The sequence below is a fragment of the Peromyscus maniculatus genome, chromosome 4 (genome assembly GCF_049852395.1).
Source record: "Peromyscus maniculatus bairdii isolate BWxNUB_F1_BW_parent chromosome 4, HU_Pman_BW_mat_3.1, whole genome shotgun sequence".
Lineage (NCBI taxonomy): Eukaryota > Metazoa > Chordata > Mammalia > Rodentia > Cricetidae > Peromyscus > Peromyscus maniculatus.
In genome coordinates, this window is record NC_134855.1 from 71,113,713 (window position 1) to 71,131,215 (window position 17,503).

The 17,503-nt window shown below is 46.7% G+C and overlaps 2 protein-coding genes across 6 annotated transcripts in view; one reads left to right on the plus strand and one right to left on the minus strand.

Annotated features, from left to right (window-relative positions):
• Nucleotides 1–939: 939 nt before the first annotated feature.
• Hsd17b12 (hydroxysteroid 17-beta dehydrogenase 12) overlaps nt 940–17,503 on the minus strand; it is a 140,783-nt gene continuing 124,219 nt past the window's right edge. The window contains exons 9-11 of the mRNA XM_042275778.2: nt 16,977–17,042; nt 2,171–2,320; nt 940–1,897 (exon numbers count right to left, since the gene is read on the minus strand). Of these exons, the coding sequence (XP_042131712.1) occupies nt 1,793–1,897; nt 2,171–2,320; nt 16,977–17,042 (321 nt within the window). The 3' untranslated portion in view covers nt 940–1,792. The remainder of the gene's footprint in view (nt 1,898–2,170; nt 2,321–16,976; nt 17,043–17,503) is intronic.
• LOC143272931 (uncharacterized) lies at nt 11,544–16,593 on the plus strand. 5 transcript variants are annotated; one of them, XR_013050600.1, is made up of 3 exons: nt 11,544–13,866; nt 14,682–15,096; nt 15,387–16,593. XR_013050600.1 is itself a non-coding variant. In XM_076570126.1 (2 exons), exon 1 carries the CDS (start codon nt 12,991–12,993, stop codon nt 13,663–13,665), a length of 675 nt encoding a protein of 224 aa, XP_076426241.1. In that variant the 5' UTR covers nt 11,544–12,990; the 3' UTR covers nt 13,666–13,670; nt 15,387–16,593. The 5 variants fall into 5 exon arrangements, 1 of the variants encoding a protein (XP_076426241.1); XR_013050601.1 differs by having other exon boundaries at nt 14,682–15,041; XR_013050599.1 differs by having other exon boundaries at nt 14,682–16,593.

Genomic DNA, 17,503 nt, shown 5'->3' on the forward strand with positions numbered 1-17,503 from the left:
GGATTCAAAGACCAAGGCCATCCTCAGCTACAAAGTGAGTTTGAGGCCAGCATGGGATGCATGAGACCCGGCACATGTGAGAATACAGAGAGTATGAAGTTGTCAATGGAAAGCTGAATACTGTGACTACAAAATATGCTGCATTGATTGAACGGCTTCGAGTATACAGTTTTAGTAAAACTTTTCTTTTCAAAGCCCTTACTTCAAATTTACCCTTTCCTGTCATTACTTTCATCCTTGAGTGTTGAACACAGGAGAGCACCTGACACACTGAAGCAGCTAAAGCCAGAACAGGAGAGTTTTGAAGCTGCTGATGGACTTCCCAGCTGGGACTACAGCTACCATCTAACTGGTTCCAGGAAACAGAGTTTGCAGCTGCAGCTTACCATGCTTGTAGACCAGTCCTTCTCTCGGCCTACAGGTGCAAATCTGCCACCTCTCAACCCAAACCACCAGACCAAAGTGGAAGCGCACAGAAAACAGCACCCAGGCTGCCAGTTCTATAGCAAAATGATGGGGAACAGAATGAAGATGTGCTTTTCATTAAGCTAAATGCCCTATTTAAATGGTTATCCTATATTCCGAGATTATGTGTTCCTAATTGGTGACTATTAGAATATCTTACATAACGATTTTAAGAGCAGATAGCATTTTGTGTGTGTATGTTGGTGGGGTGGGGTGTTTTCCTGGTTGGTCAAACTAAAAGTTCGAAATATTTAAACACTTCAATAAATTTTTTAAAAATAGATTTGCTGGTCTTTTAAACTATAATTGCAGCCTATGCACACATTGACAGTCCTTGCATATTTCACAGTACTGAATCCTTCCTGGTGACATCCTTGTGTATACTTTGACACTTAGAGTCAGCCTTAGCTTACTTTAAGGCAATGTAACTGGGGCTTTAGTTTCCATCATCAAAAATATACTTTCATTCAACACCATGGTTACATCACTTTTTATTAAAAGCATATATATGAATTCTAATAGGACACCAACTTAGAACGATGCCATTTCTATGACCCATCACTACCACAGAAGGAGTATGTCAGGGTGCAATGCAGACATAAAGAAAGCTGGGTGTCTACACGGGTTGTTTTCCTGGATCCCAGTGGTACCACATGATGCTGTTGGTCTTGACGTACATTTTGGTCCACTTGCCTTTACATTTCAATCATACTATACAGTGTTCAGTACTTACATACATTTGAACAGAAAAGACATAATATGTGTTACAAGGATAACATTTGTGGAGCCATGTGTCAGAAAGAACTCTGTATTTTAATTCTCTTTATGTTATTAGCTACTTTTGAGAAGAATGGTTCCATATAAATACGTAAGCTGGAATATACATTTAGAAAATCTTAATCTATGTAAACTGCATTGCATCCACCCATAACAAATCAACTAAGCCCTGTTCCTTCTAATGTTAACCAACAGAAGAAGTAGCTAGACATTACACTTTATAGTAGGCTCCAGACAATATATTCTGGGATTTGTTCCTTTCTGTCAAAGTAGTCTCAGACTTTTGGCAAGAGCATTTACATTCAAATTACTTCAAATTACTCCTGTTGTATCCAGAATATATGTTAAAAGCCTCTAAAAGGAGTTTATTTTCCTAAAATTATGCCAACATTTGGCCGTGTTAGTAATTACTGAAATAACAGTGGAGACTCTAGGGACAGGCTGGTACCCTGGGTGAACGCGTACAGGTCCAGGCATCAGGTACCCTGGGTGAACGTGAACGTGTACAGGTCCAGGCATCTGGCCACGGGGCTCACTGACTCATCAACACTTAGTTCTTCTTAGTTTTCTTCAGATAGCGAGTCCGCAAGGACTTGTTGAAACCCATGGTTATTTTAAAATAAATCCAACGAGGCAAGATTGAGTTTATTGAACCCTAGGGAAAGAAATTGGGGAGATACATAAGCACAGCCCACAACTGAGCTAAACTGAAGTGAAGCCTATCAGCCATCTTCCATTTCTCATCACTATTACTTACAGAGATTTTACAGTTCTTAAGTATACAGTTTGAAATAAAATACAAATGTCTTTTTTAGGATTAATGATATATACCACTTTGTCCGGCAAAGTATACATTTTGATCCTATGAGATAATATAGAAAGAAATGCCCAAACTGGAAAATATAGTAAGATTTAGAACTATACATACCATGAGAGCATGGATCACATATCCAGTGGTTCGGGACTGCAAACCTACTGTTTTAATTGCAGACTTCACAAACGTCTCTGCAGAGGGCTTATCCAAAGTTGGCTTCCGTATTTTTGCCAGTTTTGTAGCTACAAAGTATGGCAGGACACTCTAGAAAGGATCCAAACACACATACAAAGAGAGAAAAAGACAAAACAAAACATGCCATCAATTAGGAAGGCTACCAACTCCAAACTGTGCATGATGCCTGACTGTTTGTCCGGCAGTCGAAGCATCCTCATGAAATCTAGAGTCTGTATCTTTAGATAGCAGCCATGCTGCTATCTAAAGCTGACTTCACTGAACATATAACAGCAAAGCCATGAACTGTACTACAATGACCTTTGGGTAAAACAAAATTGGAGGCTGGGAAATATGAAAAATAAGCAGAAGCAACCATTTCTGAACCTTTCAAAGGAAAGCAGTGGGCAGACATCTGGGGAGCTGAGGCTCAGGCTGTTCTTCCTGTTCTGGTGAAGCAGGAGACTCTGGTGTCCGATGGGGAGCACCGCTTTGCCCCAGCCCTCCTGGTGAATTAAGTGTGTCCTATCACTGCAGCCCTTCTCAAAGATACATTTCACTCCCCCAGCCTTAGCTCACCACTCTCTTCCCTCATGTCCTCACGTCCTGCTCCTCAAGTTTTACAAGCTGCTATTGTTAAGACAGGACCACATCTTCTGTTTTGGGAAGAGCTGGTGTAACAAGAAGAAAATAGCCCGGGTGACAGAAGTCACGTGGCAGGGCAGGTATAGGGTTGGGAATGCAAACCTGAGCTTTCTCAGGCACTTCACAAATGCTAGGTTCTCCACTGCATATGCACCCAGTGTTTTGGGTGTGACAGAACACAAGGAACCTCCACCATAATGAGTCTGGGAGACTGAGGAGAGAGGTTCCTTCTGTGAGGCAAAAAGACCTCATGTTTACAGTAGCTCACCAAACACTTGTTCCCCTCACAAGTGTAGAAGAAAGAAAGGATGAGGTCTGTTGGTATTGCTATTTAAGAAAAGGATCAGTTCAATATGTGGTTGAAGTGAAAATGTACATTACAAATAAAGCTGAGGTCTCTCCACACTTTGGATATCTTTTCTGCTGAGAGTGGAAGGAACAGCCCCACATCTCTTTGGGGGTTTGCATATTCATGCATTGTTTATAATTTTGTATTCTTCTCACTCCCAAGTATAAGTCCAAGAATAGCTCATGGTCCTTAATGTGTGAGTTAAATTTCAACCCATGTATTAAGACATCTAACTGGTCTGACTCTCCATCTCTCTCACCCTTGAAGACAGGCCCTGCACTAAGGAACTATCACTAGAGCACATCAACGGGGAATGACTTTGATTATGTAACTTGACTTCTGAGGATTTCTTTATTGGGATTATTAATACACCTTCATCTCTCTTTTTTTTAATGAGCAAAATGTTTTGTCCATTTTGTGCCATCAGTATGAGGACAGACCAGGGAAGGGTCATGTTGACAGGCTGTGAACTGCGGGGTCCAGTTGTTAAGCTGTTTGCTCACTACCTGGAATAGTGAAGCAGGGCAGACCCATGTGTAAACAAACTCTGACAGCAGGTAACAACAGGCATGTGCACAGCCGTCCTCATCTTTTTGCCTCAGGCTTCCTGGTTATAATAAGACTGAGAAGACCTTTCCAGAGGACACAGTCTACAAGGGGTGCTGGGAAGTCTTGAGCTCTAGAGATAAAGCCAGCCTGAAACTATGTCTTTCACCTGTGCATAATGCTCTGCACCTTTCTTTCCTCCATTTTTCTCTTTCAGAAGATGTAAGTGGCATAAATTGGATGATTTTGATATTGCAGGAGAATTCAGTTGCACTCCCTAACTGAACCACATGGTGGCACCACAAGATAACGCATGGCTTTAGGGTTCAGCTAGCCTGTGGTGGGATTCTGAAGGAGCCTCCAGCTATGGTGGGGGGTGGGGGTAGGAAAAAACATGTGTACTTGGGAATTCCTGGTCAAGTTAGATTTTTCCAACTAAGAAAGGGAAATTCTACACTGGAAGGCTTGGGTACTTCCACCCTGGAAGTCAAGGTGGCTAACAGTGGCCTTCTGAAGTATGAAGGGTTCAGAGATAAAATAGCTTTGGGGCTAAGCCCTAAAGGAAATAGAGGACTCAGCCCGGTAAAGAGATAAAGGAACAATAGGAGCAGAGAAGAGCTGTGAAGAGCAAGGCATCCTCAGGGAACTGGAAGGAGTTTGGTACAGCCGAAAGAAAGCAAATCCAAGTGCTGGGCAAGCTCCCGAACTCGACCAAGAAGACAAGTTGTACCCACCTCCATTCTCAGTGCTGAAAGCAGCACTCGGTACACAGGCAGGCAGTGACAGTCTACTGAAGGCAGTATGGAATTGTACTTCATATGCACATAGTCACTGAACAATACCGAGGCTCTTTCCACCCAGCCAGCATTTTAAATATTCTGAACCTTAAGAAAGATCATCTGTCTCAACAAAGGCAAGTCTACTGATCTAGCTGCGAAGGATATTAAAAGGAGTATGTAAAAGTATAAAAATGGAAAGTATAGAAATGTTTATACCAAAAAGCTATGAAGGTAAACAAATGCCCAAGAAACAATAATTCATCCATCCTCTGCCTATGCAGGAAAGAATTATGGGAAACAAAATCAGAAATACACCTATACTGTATCAGGAAGTTTTTCAACAGAGTAACACTGAAAAGTCACTTAAGCTCAACAAATCACCATTACAAATTGTGCCCCCTCAAAAAGAGCCTGACCCTGACAGCCACAGCTGTGGGCAAGTACCCTAGTTTCCAAATTTAGAATATCAAACTGGAAATATTAGTTAGGCCATAAGGCAGAGCTGATGATGCTGTGTCTCTGCTCAGCTTATTAAAATAAAAAGTCCCTGGAGACCACAATTTGGTATATTATTCTCCCCTTAATCCCTGGATTAGATTGCTTAGACTATGGTCTTCATAGAGCACATGCTCTGGACGCCATGGGAAGTGGGAAGAAGGAAGCCGGAAGCCACATGGCAGATGTGCGAGAATCTAACACTGAGCCTTGGAACTTCACATGGCAGAGCCAACTGTGAACTAAGAAAGACTTCTCAAACCTAAAAACGATCAGAACTTTCTGTGATGATGCTTTGGGGAAATGTGAAGCAAGGAGTAGCAGACTTGGCTCCTTTGAACAGGATTCTCCGTGTGGCACCTAATCTGCGTTAATGTGCCTTCTCTAGATTCACGTGGTCCCTCCCTCCCTGCTTCCTCACCTTTCTTCTGGTCCAGTAAAGGAAGAGCATAGTTAAGCCAGCTCCAGGACAACTTCAGCATTAGGCTGACAATAGTCAGCACACAGTCTTCTGTTGTTTTCTTTCTTTTCCAAGTCGTACGTGATGTGTGTACGTGTCAGAAGGATGTGCGTTCAGATCTCTTTCTTTTTTCTTGGGGGCAGGGTCTCTTGTCGAGCCTGAAGCTGGCCACTGGTTTCAGGAATCTGCCTGCACCACCCCACCCCCACCCCGAGCACCAGCCATCACGTCCAGCTTTACTCCACTCCTACTGACTGAGCTCGCTCTCCAGCCTGTACAGTCTTAAAGCAGAGGCTGGGGTTCCTGTGAGTTCAGGGATGCTTCACTTCTTTTTTAAATCTGTGTCTTCACTTATCGAAACCTCAGGATCTGAAGTCCCCCAGAACACCCGAACGACCAAACACGTATTTATAGCTTAGCTGTCTGCATTTCTCTACTTGCAGACTATGAGTTTTCCATAAAAGCCCTCTTGACTAACTCAGTGGTTACAAAGAACTTAGACAATCCAGAAAATGTGAGGTAAAGGAATCTTTCTGATGATAGATACGTCTGCAACAAGAATAAATTCTAGCATTTCTTAGGTACACTCTGGGTGACTACTGGTCCTACAAAGAACCTGCCTTCAAACATGTGGAATATGTATGTTAATTGTACAAAAAACAGAGCCCCCAATTTTACAGAGGGATGTGGGCAAAAAGCATTGATGGTGGAGGCCATATCTGCAGTTAGGTTATCAAGAAAGGCCTCTCAGATAGGGTCATATTTGAGTGATGTTCTGATGCTCCAAGGGCAGAGGCTAGCCTGCGTGATCTGACTGCAGGGCCTTTAAACAGAGGTGAGCAAGCCAAGGGTGCTACTCTCTGGGTCCCAAAACTCAGAATTTTACTCTAAAGGACATGAGCAGCTTTGGTGGAATTTTAAGCAGGGAAGTGATATGACTGGATTTTGCTTCACCAACTCTGGCTACAGTGAGCAGACAAAAAGGACTATCTGCAAGGACAGCGGTAGAGGGGGTATTTTAGTTAGTGTTGCCATTGCTGGGATAAAACACCATGACCATAAGCAACCTGGGGAAGAAATGGCTTATTTCAGTCTAGTTATAGTCAGTCCATCATCCAGGGAAGTCAGGATAGGAACTCAAGAAGGGTAGGAACTTGGAGGAAGGAGAAGCCATGGGGGAACACTGCTTACTGGCTTGCTTCTCATATCTTGCTCAGCCTGCTTTCTTACAGCACCAAAGACCATCAGCCCAGAGACAGCACTGCCCACAGTGAGGTGTTCCCCTCTTTACCCCCCATCAATCATCAATCAAAAAAATGCCCTACAGGCCAATGGGGGGGCATTTTCTCAAGTGAGGTTCCCTCTTCCCAAATGACTCTAGCTTATGTCAAGCTAACTATCCAGCACAGGAGGCCACATAGGGAGACAGTCCCAGGGTAAGACACAATGGTACCCGACATTAAAGTAGTGGCAATGATGTCACGAGAAGTAGCCAGACTGGACACATCTCCAGAACAGACTTGGTTTGGTACTCAGTGATCTGATGGACTGTACTTTGGAGAAAGAAAGAGGCAGAAGGAAAATAGGGGAAGACCATGAGCTCTGGTTGAAATCAGACCAACCTGAACTAAATCTGGCTTGCTATATACATACAACCTATACTACTGATCCAAACCTTTAATCCCCGTGCAAGTGGGAACAACTGCAATCTTTACTATGTTAGGAACAATATCAAACAGGCTCAGTGTGAGAGTTGAGCCCTAGCATGTACTAGCAGTTCTCTTCTAAGTTTTCTAATGCTTGTATGATCACAAGCAATGAGAAAAGAACCCATCTCCATCTCTACACCCTGTGAGAGGTATAGAAACATCAAGTTCCAGAGAGAATCTGCCAGTGGAGAAAGGACCTTCATTCTCTGGACACACAGTACTCCATCTAGACTTTAGTTATGTAGATCTTCTGGCACAGGATTATAGCAAAAGGGTCAAGAAAAAAACTACATCACTGGCACCAACTGAGATTCACCTGGTTGGAGTCCATTTTCTCAAAGTTGGTACAGCTGTATTTCCAGTAAGGATCCTACATCACTTTATATTTCTATTTGGACTCCATGTGCACTAAAAGGCACTCCATTACCTCTTCTACTGTTGGTAGTAATTAACAAGAAAAATGGATAGGGATTTCTGTTTCCAATTTTGGTAGCCATTTCTTAACATTTAGATTTCTTTGAAGCCTAACAGATTTGTGATTACTACAAGCAACAACATTATAACAAAACATTTTTTTTAATCTTAATTTGTCCTATTTGCCTTCTAAATCTCACAGAAGCCAAATCCTTTCTGATTAAAAACACATTTTAAACTGAATTAATGATCAGCTCTTATCACAAAGCACTAGAAGGCAGCAGCTTCATGAAATGGAGGCCACAGGTTTCCTCACGGTGTTAAGTGTAGATTTAAATGCTGTATTCTTTGGTCTTGCTAAGGATGAGAAAATCCACTTCCACTTCAGGGCAGCTGAAACCTACAACTGGGTTCACGCAATCTCATCCTGCTTCCTCACATACAGGGTCAGGCAATGTCAACCCTAGGGGTCAATTTTAGCTGGCAACTGATCTCTTGGTTTATAACACTTTAGGACCATTTCCCCAGGTTTAGGGAGAAAACTGCATGGTGCAGACACCACCAACACCGAGAACCAAGGCCTGCAGACCCACAGCCTTGGGGTCCCATAAGCCTGGATGAGTAACTCCTACACTTTCTCCACCTGCAGACATGCACAGCCTCCATGAGTTTCCACAGCACTCTGACGCTAGAGAACCATCACAATCCCTGTTTTCTTGTTCACTGTCTTTCTTGCTACTATATCCCCAACTGCCACACCAAAATTTACACTCTACATACATACTTCCTGACTGAAGAAAAATAAAGCATAATACACATACCTCTTGTTTTAGGTCTACTGATGGGTAATGTGTTGAAATAGTCTTCTTCCTCTGTGTGCCTTGAGGCAGGAATTTTGAGTCTGACTTACCTTGTTACCTCACTGACAAACAGCAGACACCCACTGACTTTAGACAAGTCATACAACTGTTAATTTTTATTTTCCAATCTGTGACATGAGGTAGGGTTAATATCAAGCTCAAATGAGGCAATAATGAGTGAGCATGGGGTATATTGTAGGTGCTCCATAAATGCATGCTTCTTCTTCTCTCTCTCCTCTATACTTACTATTACTTCCCAGTTTTTGATGTCTTTGTATGTCACCTCTTTCATCCCATTTACCTTCAGAAGTCAGAAATTAAGGCTCAAAGCAATACAGAAATTTTGCCTAGGTCAGATGACCACTGAGTGGTAACAGCAGAACCATATCTTGGTCTGCTGACTTTGTGCTTGGTGTCTTTTCCTCCCTCTAAGTACACAAGTAATAAATGGAGTTTGCATAAAGCTAGACTGGACCTAGGGATCACCAAAGTCACCATGCTTTCATTTTGAGTATGGATTGAAATGATTAAAATCCAAACAGAGTATCTCTTCATAAGGCAAGTTTGGAAGAAAGAGTATAAGATGCTAAATCTAAGGTAAACTGTCTAAGGAAGTAGGATATTTGCATGTTTTAATGAGTCTCTACACTGATGGCTTATTAGTGCAACAGACAGACTCCCATCTTCCCATGTGATATCCTAGGAAGGACACAGCAGTATGCTCCTCCTGTTGTGGATAGAAAAGTATATCCTGAATCTAGCCACACGTATGTATCAGATAAGCCCCTAATGAGGGCTGTTCAAGACAGAAGAGTGGCGGGGGGTGGGGGGGGAGAGTGCTGTGCTGTTCCAAAGTGTCAGTGGCATCAAAGAGAGACAGAGTCCAGATTGAAGGAAACACAAGAAATAGGAGAACGGAATACCTAATTCTAGACTGAGTGCTTTGCTAGAGACTAAAACATTACCAGAACGATGGCTGAGGGCATAGCTCAGTGGCAGAGCACTTGTCTAGCACTTGCCTCTAGGTTCTACATTCTACCCAGCACCAGCAAAACAAAAGGAAACTGTCAAGAGGATTAGAGTGATGATGCATGCTTGCAATCCCAGTACCCCAGAGGCAAAGGCAGGAGGTCTGAGTTCAAGGCCAGCCTGGTCTATACTGCAAGACACTGTTTCAACAAACAGGCAGCCACTTTGGTGAGCAGGCCAAGGAAAGTCCATTGAGCAGCAGATAAGAGACATGTGAGGCCCAGGGAAGCAGAAGGGAAATTTAAATCGAGCGTCTAGGCATGAGATAAAGACTAAGGGAAGATGAACTATGATCTGAGCCTTGACAATGGATGGACTTCCAGGGCTCAGGGACAAAGGCCACTTGGAGGAAATTTGGAACAGATCTAAAGAGGAGTCAGTCATAGTTCAAAGGGCAGATCATGAAGACGACACTACAAGGTCTATTTTAGCCTGAACATAGCTGGCAAGAATGCTAACAGCCTTATGGGGTCTGAATTCAATATTAAACTTCAGGTACAGGCACCTGAGGCCAGTGAGAGAAGCCACCAGTACCTGATCTGTGTGTGAATGAGATCACCCAAGAAACATGGGATAGAATAGAAGGTAGAACAAGCCATCCAATCCCCCAAGTCTCCAATCTGGAAAACAGAAACACCACCCAGAGAAAAACCGGTATGTTTCAGCTGACAAGGGGCTCTTTTTGCTCCCCTCAGTGCCCTGGGATTTATTCCCACAGTAAGACAGCCACACTTTTCTTCATAAATATGAATTTTCCTTTTCTTAGTAAATTCATTCTAAATTTAGACCTCAAGTGAATCTTAGGAAGAAAGACAATGATGGATAAAATTAAATAATTTAAAATTCATTAATGGGAACAATACAAGCTCATCAAAATATGATATTTCAGAAGGCAAACACCAATGTACTTTGGGTGGTTGCTGGTTATATCAGGTTAATATTAGGCAGATTATCCAAGGAAACTACCTTTGAGGAAAACAGGCTGTGGAAACGAGAGAAGGGACAGCCTCAGCTACTCCCAGGACTGCTTTCTGTGTTCTCAAGGCAATGCTACTTCACGTCTCTGGAGCCTTCAGGGTACCAGTCAGGGGACCTTTAGAGTTCCCGCAGGGTCTCAGTGGGGCTTAAAAAGGACTAAATTCAGTAGAAAGACAACAATGTCACACCAAGAGGCATAGGAGCCTCACCTTTTTCCAAAGTTACTGGCTTCCTTGCTATCAAAATACAATCTACAAGGCAATTCCAGTTATCAGCATTACAAATGGTATCATCATGGAAAGGCATAAAATTCAGGATTCTACTAAACCTTGTCCTCCCCAGTGCAGCCTATTAATACAGGGAGCTGAAAATTAAACAATACCAAGTCAGTGGTCAGTAGATAGCCCTAGCAAGTAAGCTAAGGAAACGGCTTGGACGAAGCAGGCTTTTAGTGGACCCTAAAGATGAGGGAACATTTGCTTCACCCTTCCTCATGATGGGTGACTTAGCTCCAATATTACTGAAAACAAAACGGCTTAGAAAGTACAGCTAGATGACTCTTAGGCCCAGCTTGATTATCTGACAGCAAGCAGCCTACACTTTGTGGTTTCACCATTTCCTGAGCACAGATGGGTCCCATAACCTAGTGGTAGGAACAAGGGCTCCAATAGCAAACAGACCTGGCTGTGAGGCCTAGGTCAACAGGGAACATAGGTTAACTGTCTTAGCTCCAATCCCCACACTGTGCCGTGTGAAATGAGCAGAAGTTGCTATGCTAAGTGATCTGATCACAGAAGACCAAACACTGAACCATTCTAGTCGCAGGATGGACTAAGAACAGGTAGTGCCAGGGAGACAGAAGGTAGAATGGTGGTTGACAGGGGCCGGGGGAGAGGGAAAGGAAAGTTAGTGGTCAATGGTATACAATTTCAGTTTGGAGAGACAAAGAAAAGTTCCAGAAGAATGGTGGCGGTGACTGTTCGACAGTGTGAATAGACTCATGCCGCGGAACTGCATGCCTACAGATCTTGTTATGTTATTGTTATTTTCTACTGAAAGACCCCCGCTCCATTATGAGGACATGGGGCTTTGGGCCAATGAAATGCTCCCCCCCATAACTTAGCCTAAGAAACGCCATTCTGCAGGAATCAGAAAAACAGGAGTTCACAGCCATAGCCAGCTACCCGGCCTTGACAGAGATAGCTATGGCCAGCCTTAAAAAAGATAACTGTGGTCAGCAGCCTTGGGAATAAGACAGTTGATATTTTATGGCGGGCCCCTGGCCTTGAAGAATAAGCAGCTGGCCTGGACAAGGCCAAATCAGCCACACACATGCGACCCCAAGTTCACCCTGGCCTTCTTTGAAACAACCAATAGGGACCCTGTAACTATGCTTCTCGCTTCTGTAACCGCGCCTCTGCCCCTGGGATCCCATAAAAAGTCCCCCTTGCCCTAAGAAGGTGCGCAAGTCCTCCAAGAGACTTCGCCCCAGGTACCTGGTCTAAATAAACCCTCTTGCTTTTGCATCTGATCTGTGGTTTCGGTGTGTTCCTTGGGTTTGGGGTCTCTCCCGGAGAAAGATCTCAGCCGGGGGTCTTTCATTTGGTGGCCCGTACGGGGATTGAGACCCCTCCCTGGGACCACCGACCCACCATCAGGAGGTAAGCCGGCCGGCCTTGATTTATGTCATCCCTGTCCAGTCTGAGGGTTGTCTGTTTGTCTGAGTGTTAAATGTTGTTTGTTTGTCTCCGCGCCTGCGTCTGATAATCTGTCTGTGTCAGTGGATCTGAAAGGGGGGACCGACGGGTCTGGACTTCGCCACTGAACCCTGGGAGACGTCCTAGGGGAATCTGGGAACCTGGAAGACGTTCCACGGTTCATCTGAAGACCCCTCCGGGGGCACGGTTTAAAGACCCCTCTGGGGGCACGGTTTTTCTGGTTTTGCTTTCGGTTTGGAACCGAAGCCGCGCAGCGAGTGTTAGTCTTATTTATATTGGTCTGTCGTTTTTTGTTTTCTGTTTAACCGTTCTCCTCCTAGAAACAGCCATAGGACAGACTGTCACCACCCCCTTGAGCCTCATGCTTAAACACTGGTCAGACGTAAAGACACGAGCCAACAACGAAGGAGTCGTAATAAAGAAAAAAAAAAAAAATAGATATAAGATGGCCTCATCAGGGAACCTTTAACCTCAGTCTTATTTCACAGGTGGAGAAAAAAAGTTTTTGCTTCCAGTCCCCATGGCCACCCGGACCAGGTCCCATACATTGCCATGTAGAGACTCCTGACAACAGAACCTCCCCCATGGGTTAAGCCGTTTCTCTTCCCCTCTGCCCCCCCGGCGGCAGCAGCGCTCGCCGAATCCCGGGGCCGAGGAAGCCAGATCGGCGGATCCCTCCCACTCCCTGTTCCTCCCTAACCCCACACCAGCAAGTCTTTTCCTCTCCCCGCAGGCCGCTGCTCCGACGCGCAGGCGGGTGCGCAGGTGGCAGCAGGTTATGGCGCCGACGCGCAGGCGGGGCCGCCGGGAAGCTAGGGCGCCGGGACGCCCCCTGCCCAGTCCCCGCAGGCCGTCAGCGGTGATGGCGGTGGCGGCGGCGGGTGCCGGAGCTCCCCACGCCTCCTCCCGTCCGCGCGGCCGCGGTGCGGTCGCGGGGGTCCGGGGCGGCGCTGGGGGGGGCTCCCCTCACTCCCCGCTCTCCCCGGCTGTCCATGTCTCCCGTGCGGGCGGAGGAGTCCGCCCCGCCGGGCCGTGGTTTTCCGCGTGGCGCCTAACAGCCGACTTAGAGCTGGTGCAGACCAGGGGCGGGGCCGGCGACCAGCCGCCATGGAGCGCGGCGGCCCCCGGCGCGGCTGGCCGGACCCGGGCGGCGGAGGCCCGCGGCGGCACAGGCGGGGCCAGGGGCGGGGCCGGCGACCAGCCGGACCCGGGTGGCGGGGAGCCTGCGGCGGCGCAGGCGGCCTCGGTCCCGGCAACGCCCCACAGCCGCTCGCTCGGAGGGGCGGTGGATAGCGCGGAGGGCGGCCGAGCGGCGCAGTCGGCAGCGGCGGCGCAGGCGGACATGGGATGTAGCAGGGGCACGCAGGCGGGGCCGGGGATGGGGTCGGCGAGGGACCGCCCCCTGGCCGGCGACCCGCAGCGATGTGCCACGACCGGCTCCGGCCCAATATGAAAAAGGTGACTAGGGGGCGGCGTCACCCATGGACGCCGAGTCACCCCGCCCCGAGTGTTACAACCCCCCCGACAGCGCCGGAGGGACCGGCGGCTCCTGCAGCGGCCCCCAAACAGCGGAGGATGAGTTCCTGCTTCCTCCCCAATTGCTGGTCGCCTACGAGGAAGGCGGGACAAAGGAAGGCGGGACAAAGCAGCGAAGGTAGAGAACGCCTACATCTCTATGGCCAGTTGCTCTTAGCGGGTCTCCAGGGGCTCTAACCCCCTACCTATTGGGCTCAGGTTACCAGAAAGAGACGCCGGCAGCGCGTTTTTAAAAAAAAGACTTAGAGAGACATGGAGGGAGAGGAAAAACAAACAAAAAAGTCCTGGCCACTGTAATGTCTCAGGGACAGGTCAGAGAGGGAGTTAGAAAGTTAGGACGAGAGATCAAAAAAAAGGACACTGCTTGACAAAGACAAAGTGCTTACTGTAAACAGGGAGGACATTAGGCTCGTGACTGATCAAAAAAAAGCCTCAAGGGTCTCGGAGACCTAAGTCAAGGGTCCTCAATCTGGAAGATTGAGAAGGTCAGGGCCAGGAGCGCCCCCCCCCCAGCCCAGGCTAACTCTCAAGATGGGGGGGCAGCCAGTGACCTTCCTAGTGGACACCGGGGCTCAACATTCAGTCCTGACCCATACCGGAAGCTCTCTCAGTGACCGCACAGCTTTGGTCCAGGGGGCCACAGGTAACAGGAGGTATCAAAGGACCACCGAGAAAAAGGTTCAGCTGGCATCTGGACAGGACCCAAAGGGACCCCCCTACAAGTCCTAGCCCTTTGAACTGTTCGTGGACGAGAACTCAGGCTTTGCAAAAGGAATGCTGGTACAGAGATTGGGGCCATAAAAGCCCGGTAGCTGCAGGATGGCCCGCCCCCCTGTCTGCGTGGGGAAGCCGCTATTGCTGTTTTGCTCAAGGATGCAGGGAAACTGACTTTGGGACAGCCATTAACTGTGTTATCCTCCCATGCGGTGGAAGCTCTGGTCCAGCAGCCCCCAGATCGAGTGGTGTGCAGACCAGCTGTCTCCCTCAACCCCGCAACCCTGCTGCCTGGTACACGGATGGGAGCAGCTTCCTCCAAGAAGAAGAACGGAGGGCCGGAGCAGCCGTCACCACCGAATCGGAGATAGTTTGGACCTCACCACTGCCACCTGGAACATCGGCCCAAAAGGCAGAGCTGATCGCGCTGACCCAGGCCCTCCGGATGGCGGAAGCCCGGAGGACCAGGAACTAACAAAAGAAAATGGGGGCGAAATGGAGCCCCGAGCGACAAGCTTACATCATAGATGGACAGCTAACGTGGTAACCAAAAAAACTCCTAGATGACATCTTTCCCAGGTATGAAATACCCCAGATATTGGGGTCAGACAATGGGCCCGCCTTCGTCTCCCAGGTAAGTCAGGAGGTGGCCAGGCTACTGGGGATCGATTGGAAACTTCATTGTGCATTCAGCCCCCAGAGCTCAGGACAGGTAAAACGTACAAATAAAACCATTAAGGAGACTTTAACCAAATTAACGCTTGCAACTGGCACTAGAGATTGGGTGCTCCTACTCCCCCTAGCCCTTTACCGAGCCCGGAACACTCCTGGGCCTCATGGCCTAACCCCGTTCGAGATCATGTATGGGGCTCCCCCACCAATTGTAAATTTCCTTTACTCTGATATCTCCTCTTTTGCCACTAGCCCTCCAACTGATGCAAAAGACGGTGTGAAAACCCCTGCCTGCCGGGAACAACTGAACCGCCCGGTGGTGCCTCACCCATTCAAGATTGGGGACTCTGTCTGGGTCCGACGCCATCAATCTAGGAACCTAGAGCCGAGGTTGACGGGACAGCGGCTTGGGTCCACACGTCGCATGTAAAGGCTGCCAAGGAACCCGACGAAGCTGAGGGCACCGAGACATCTAGTTCAACGCTCTCCAAACCCACTAAAGATAAAACTCACCCGGGGGTCCCCTTGATCCCCCTAATAGTCCTCCTGACATTGGGAGGGGCATCACCAGAGAGCCTGTTTCCCTGACGCTGGCCCTGTTACTGAAAAAAATTACCATGGGCGGAATAGCTGCTGGGGTAGATACAAGACTGCAGCCCTTATAGAGACCGGCCAATTCAGACAGCTCCAAGTAGCCATGCTCAACAGAAAAGATTTAAAAGATAGTTCCAAAGGTCACCATGGTTTACGACCCTTGTCTCCACCATTATGGGCCCCCTAATCGTCCTCCTGCTCATTTTATTGTTTGGGTCATACATCCTCAACAGATTGGTGCAATTCATCAAGGATAAGGTTTCTGTTGCCCAGGCTTTGATCCTAACCCAGCAATATCAGAGGCTCAGACAGTCAGAGATAGAGTTAACCCCTTATTCTCCATCCTAAAATGAAAGATTTCATTTGGTACAAAAGAAAATGGGGGAATGAAAGACCCCCGCTCCATTATGAGGACATGGGGCTTTGGGCCAATGAAATGCTCCCCCCCATAACTTAGCCTAAGAAACGCCATTCTGCAGGAATCAGAAAAACAGGAGTTCACAGCCATAGCCAGCTACCCGGCCTTGACAGAGATAGCTATGGCCAGCCTTAAAAAAGATAACTGTGGTCAGCAGCCTTGGGAATAAGACAGTTGATATTTTATGGCGGGCCCCTGGCCTTGAAGAATAAGCAGCTGGCCTGGACAAGGCCAAATCAGCCACACACATGCGACCCCAAGTTCACCCTGGCCTTCTTTGAAACAACCAATAGGGACCCTGTAACTATGCTTCTCGCTTCTGTAACCGCGCCTCTGCCCCTGGGATCCCATAAAAAGTCCCCCTTGCCCTAAGAAGGTGCGCAAGTCCTCCAAGAGACTTCGCCCCAGGTACCTGGTCTAAATAAACCCTCTTGCTTTTGCATCTGATCTGTGGTTTCGGTGTGTTCCTTGGGTTTGGGGTCTCTCCCGGAGAAAGATCTCAGCCGGGGGTCTTTCACTACCACAATTTCAAAGAGTCAGGTTGTTTAAAAAAAAAAACGTGAGAATAATAATAATAATCACTCACATAATGATGCTTCAATTGTTTACATTTAGTTCTAGTTTGGATATCCTAGTTAAAAATTTGAAAGGCTAATTTTTAAAAACCTAGACCTAAGAGCATAAGGGAAAAGAAACCATGTCTCTAAGGGAGTGCTCACGTCACAATCGCTTACTGAGGAATGTGATTTTCTTTCGTTGCCAAGACAGCAACTGTTGCTGTGGAAACCATACAAAAACAGGGATACTTAACTGAAACAAACTCCACTTACCTGCACAAAGATGCCCTTGCTCTTATACTCCTCATGGAGGCACTGAGAGAAGAAATCTACAAAAGCCTAGGAGGGAGGTGGGAGTGAGAAAGAAAACACGTATATTACATCAATCTGCCTGGAGTGTAGCCATGGAAACAACAAAATAATAAATTAACCATTTAACACTACTGTTTCTAGTCATTCCTTTCACTTCAAACACAGAAGAGATAAAAATACCTTAAAACCTCAAGAGGTTTTTCTACCATAAATGACATTATCTTACCAAATTTAATATTTAACCAATTTTGACTTAATTAGAAAAGGTTTCCCCCCCACAGAAAATTATTTCCCCTCAAAAAGAAAAAAAAAATTCATTATGTAACAAAGGATTTACTTCCCCTTTCTACTTGCCACTCTAGCAGAAACCCAGAGTGGATTCCGTTCAGCTCTGTTTTGCTGCTGGGTCCTGTGACACAGCATGATTTGAGATGTGAAGGCAAGAGCCTTCCGATAATGCAACTCTAAACCCATCTGTAAACTGTGCA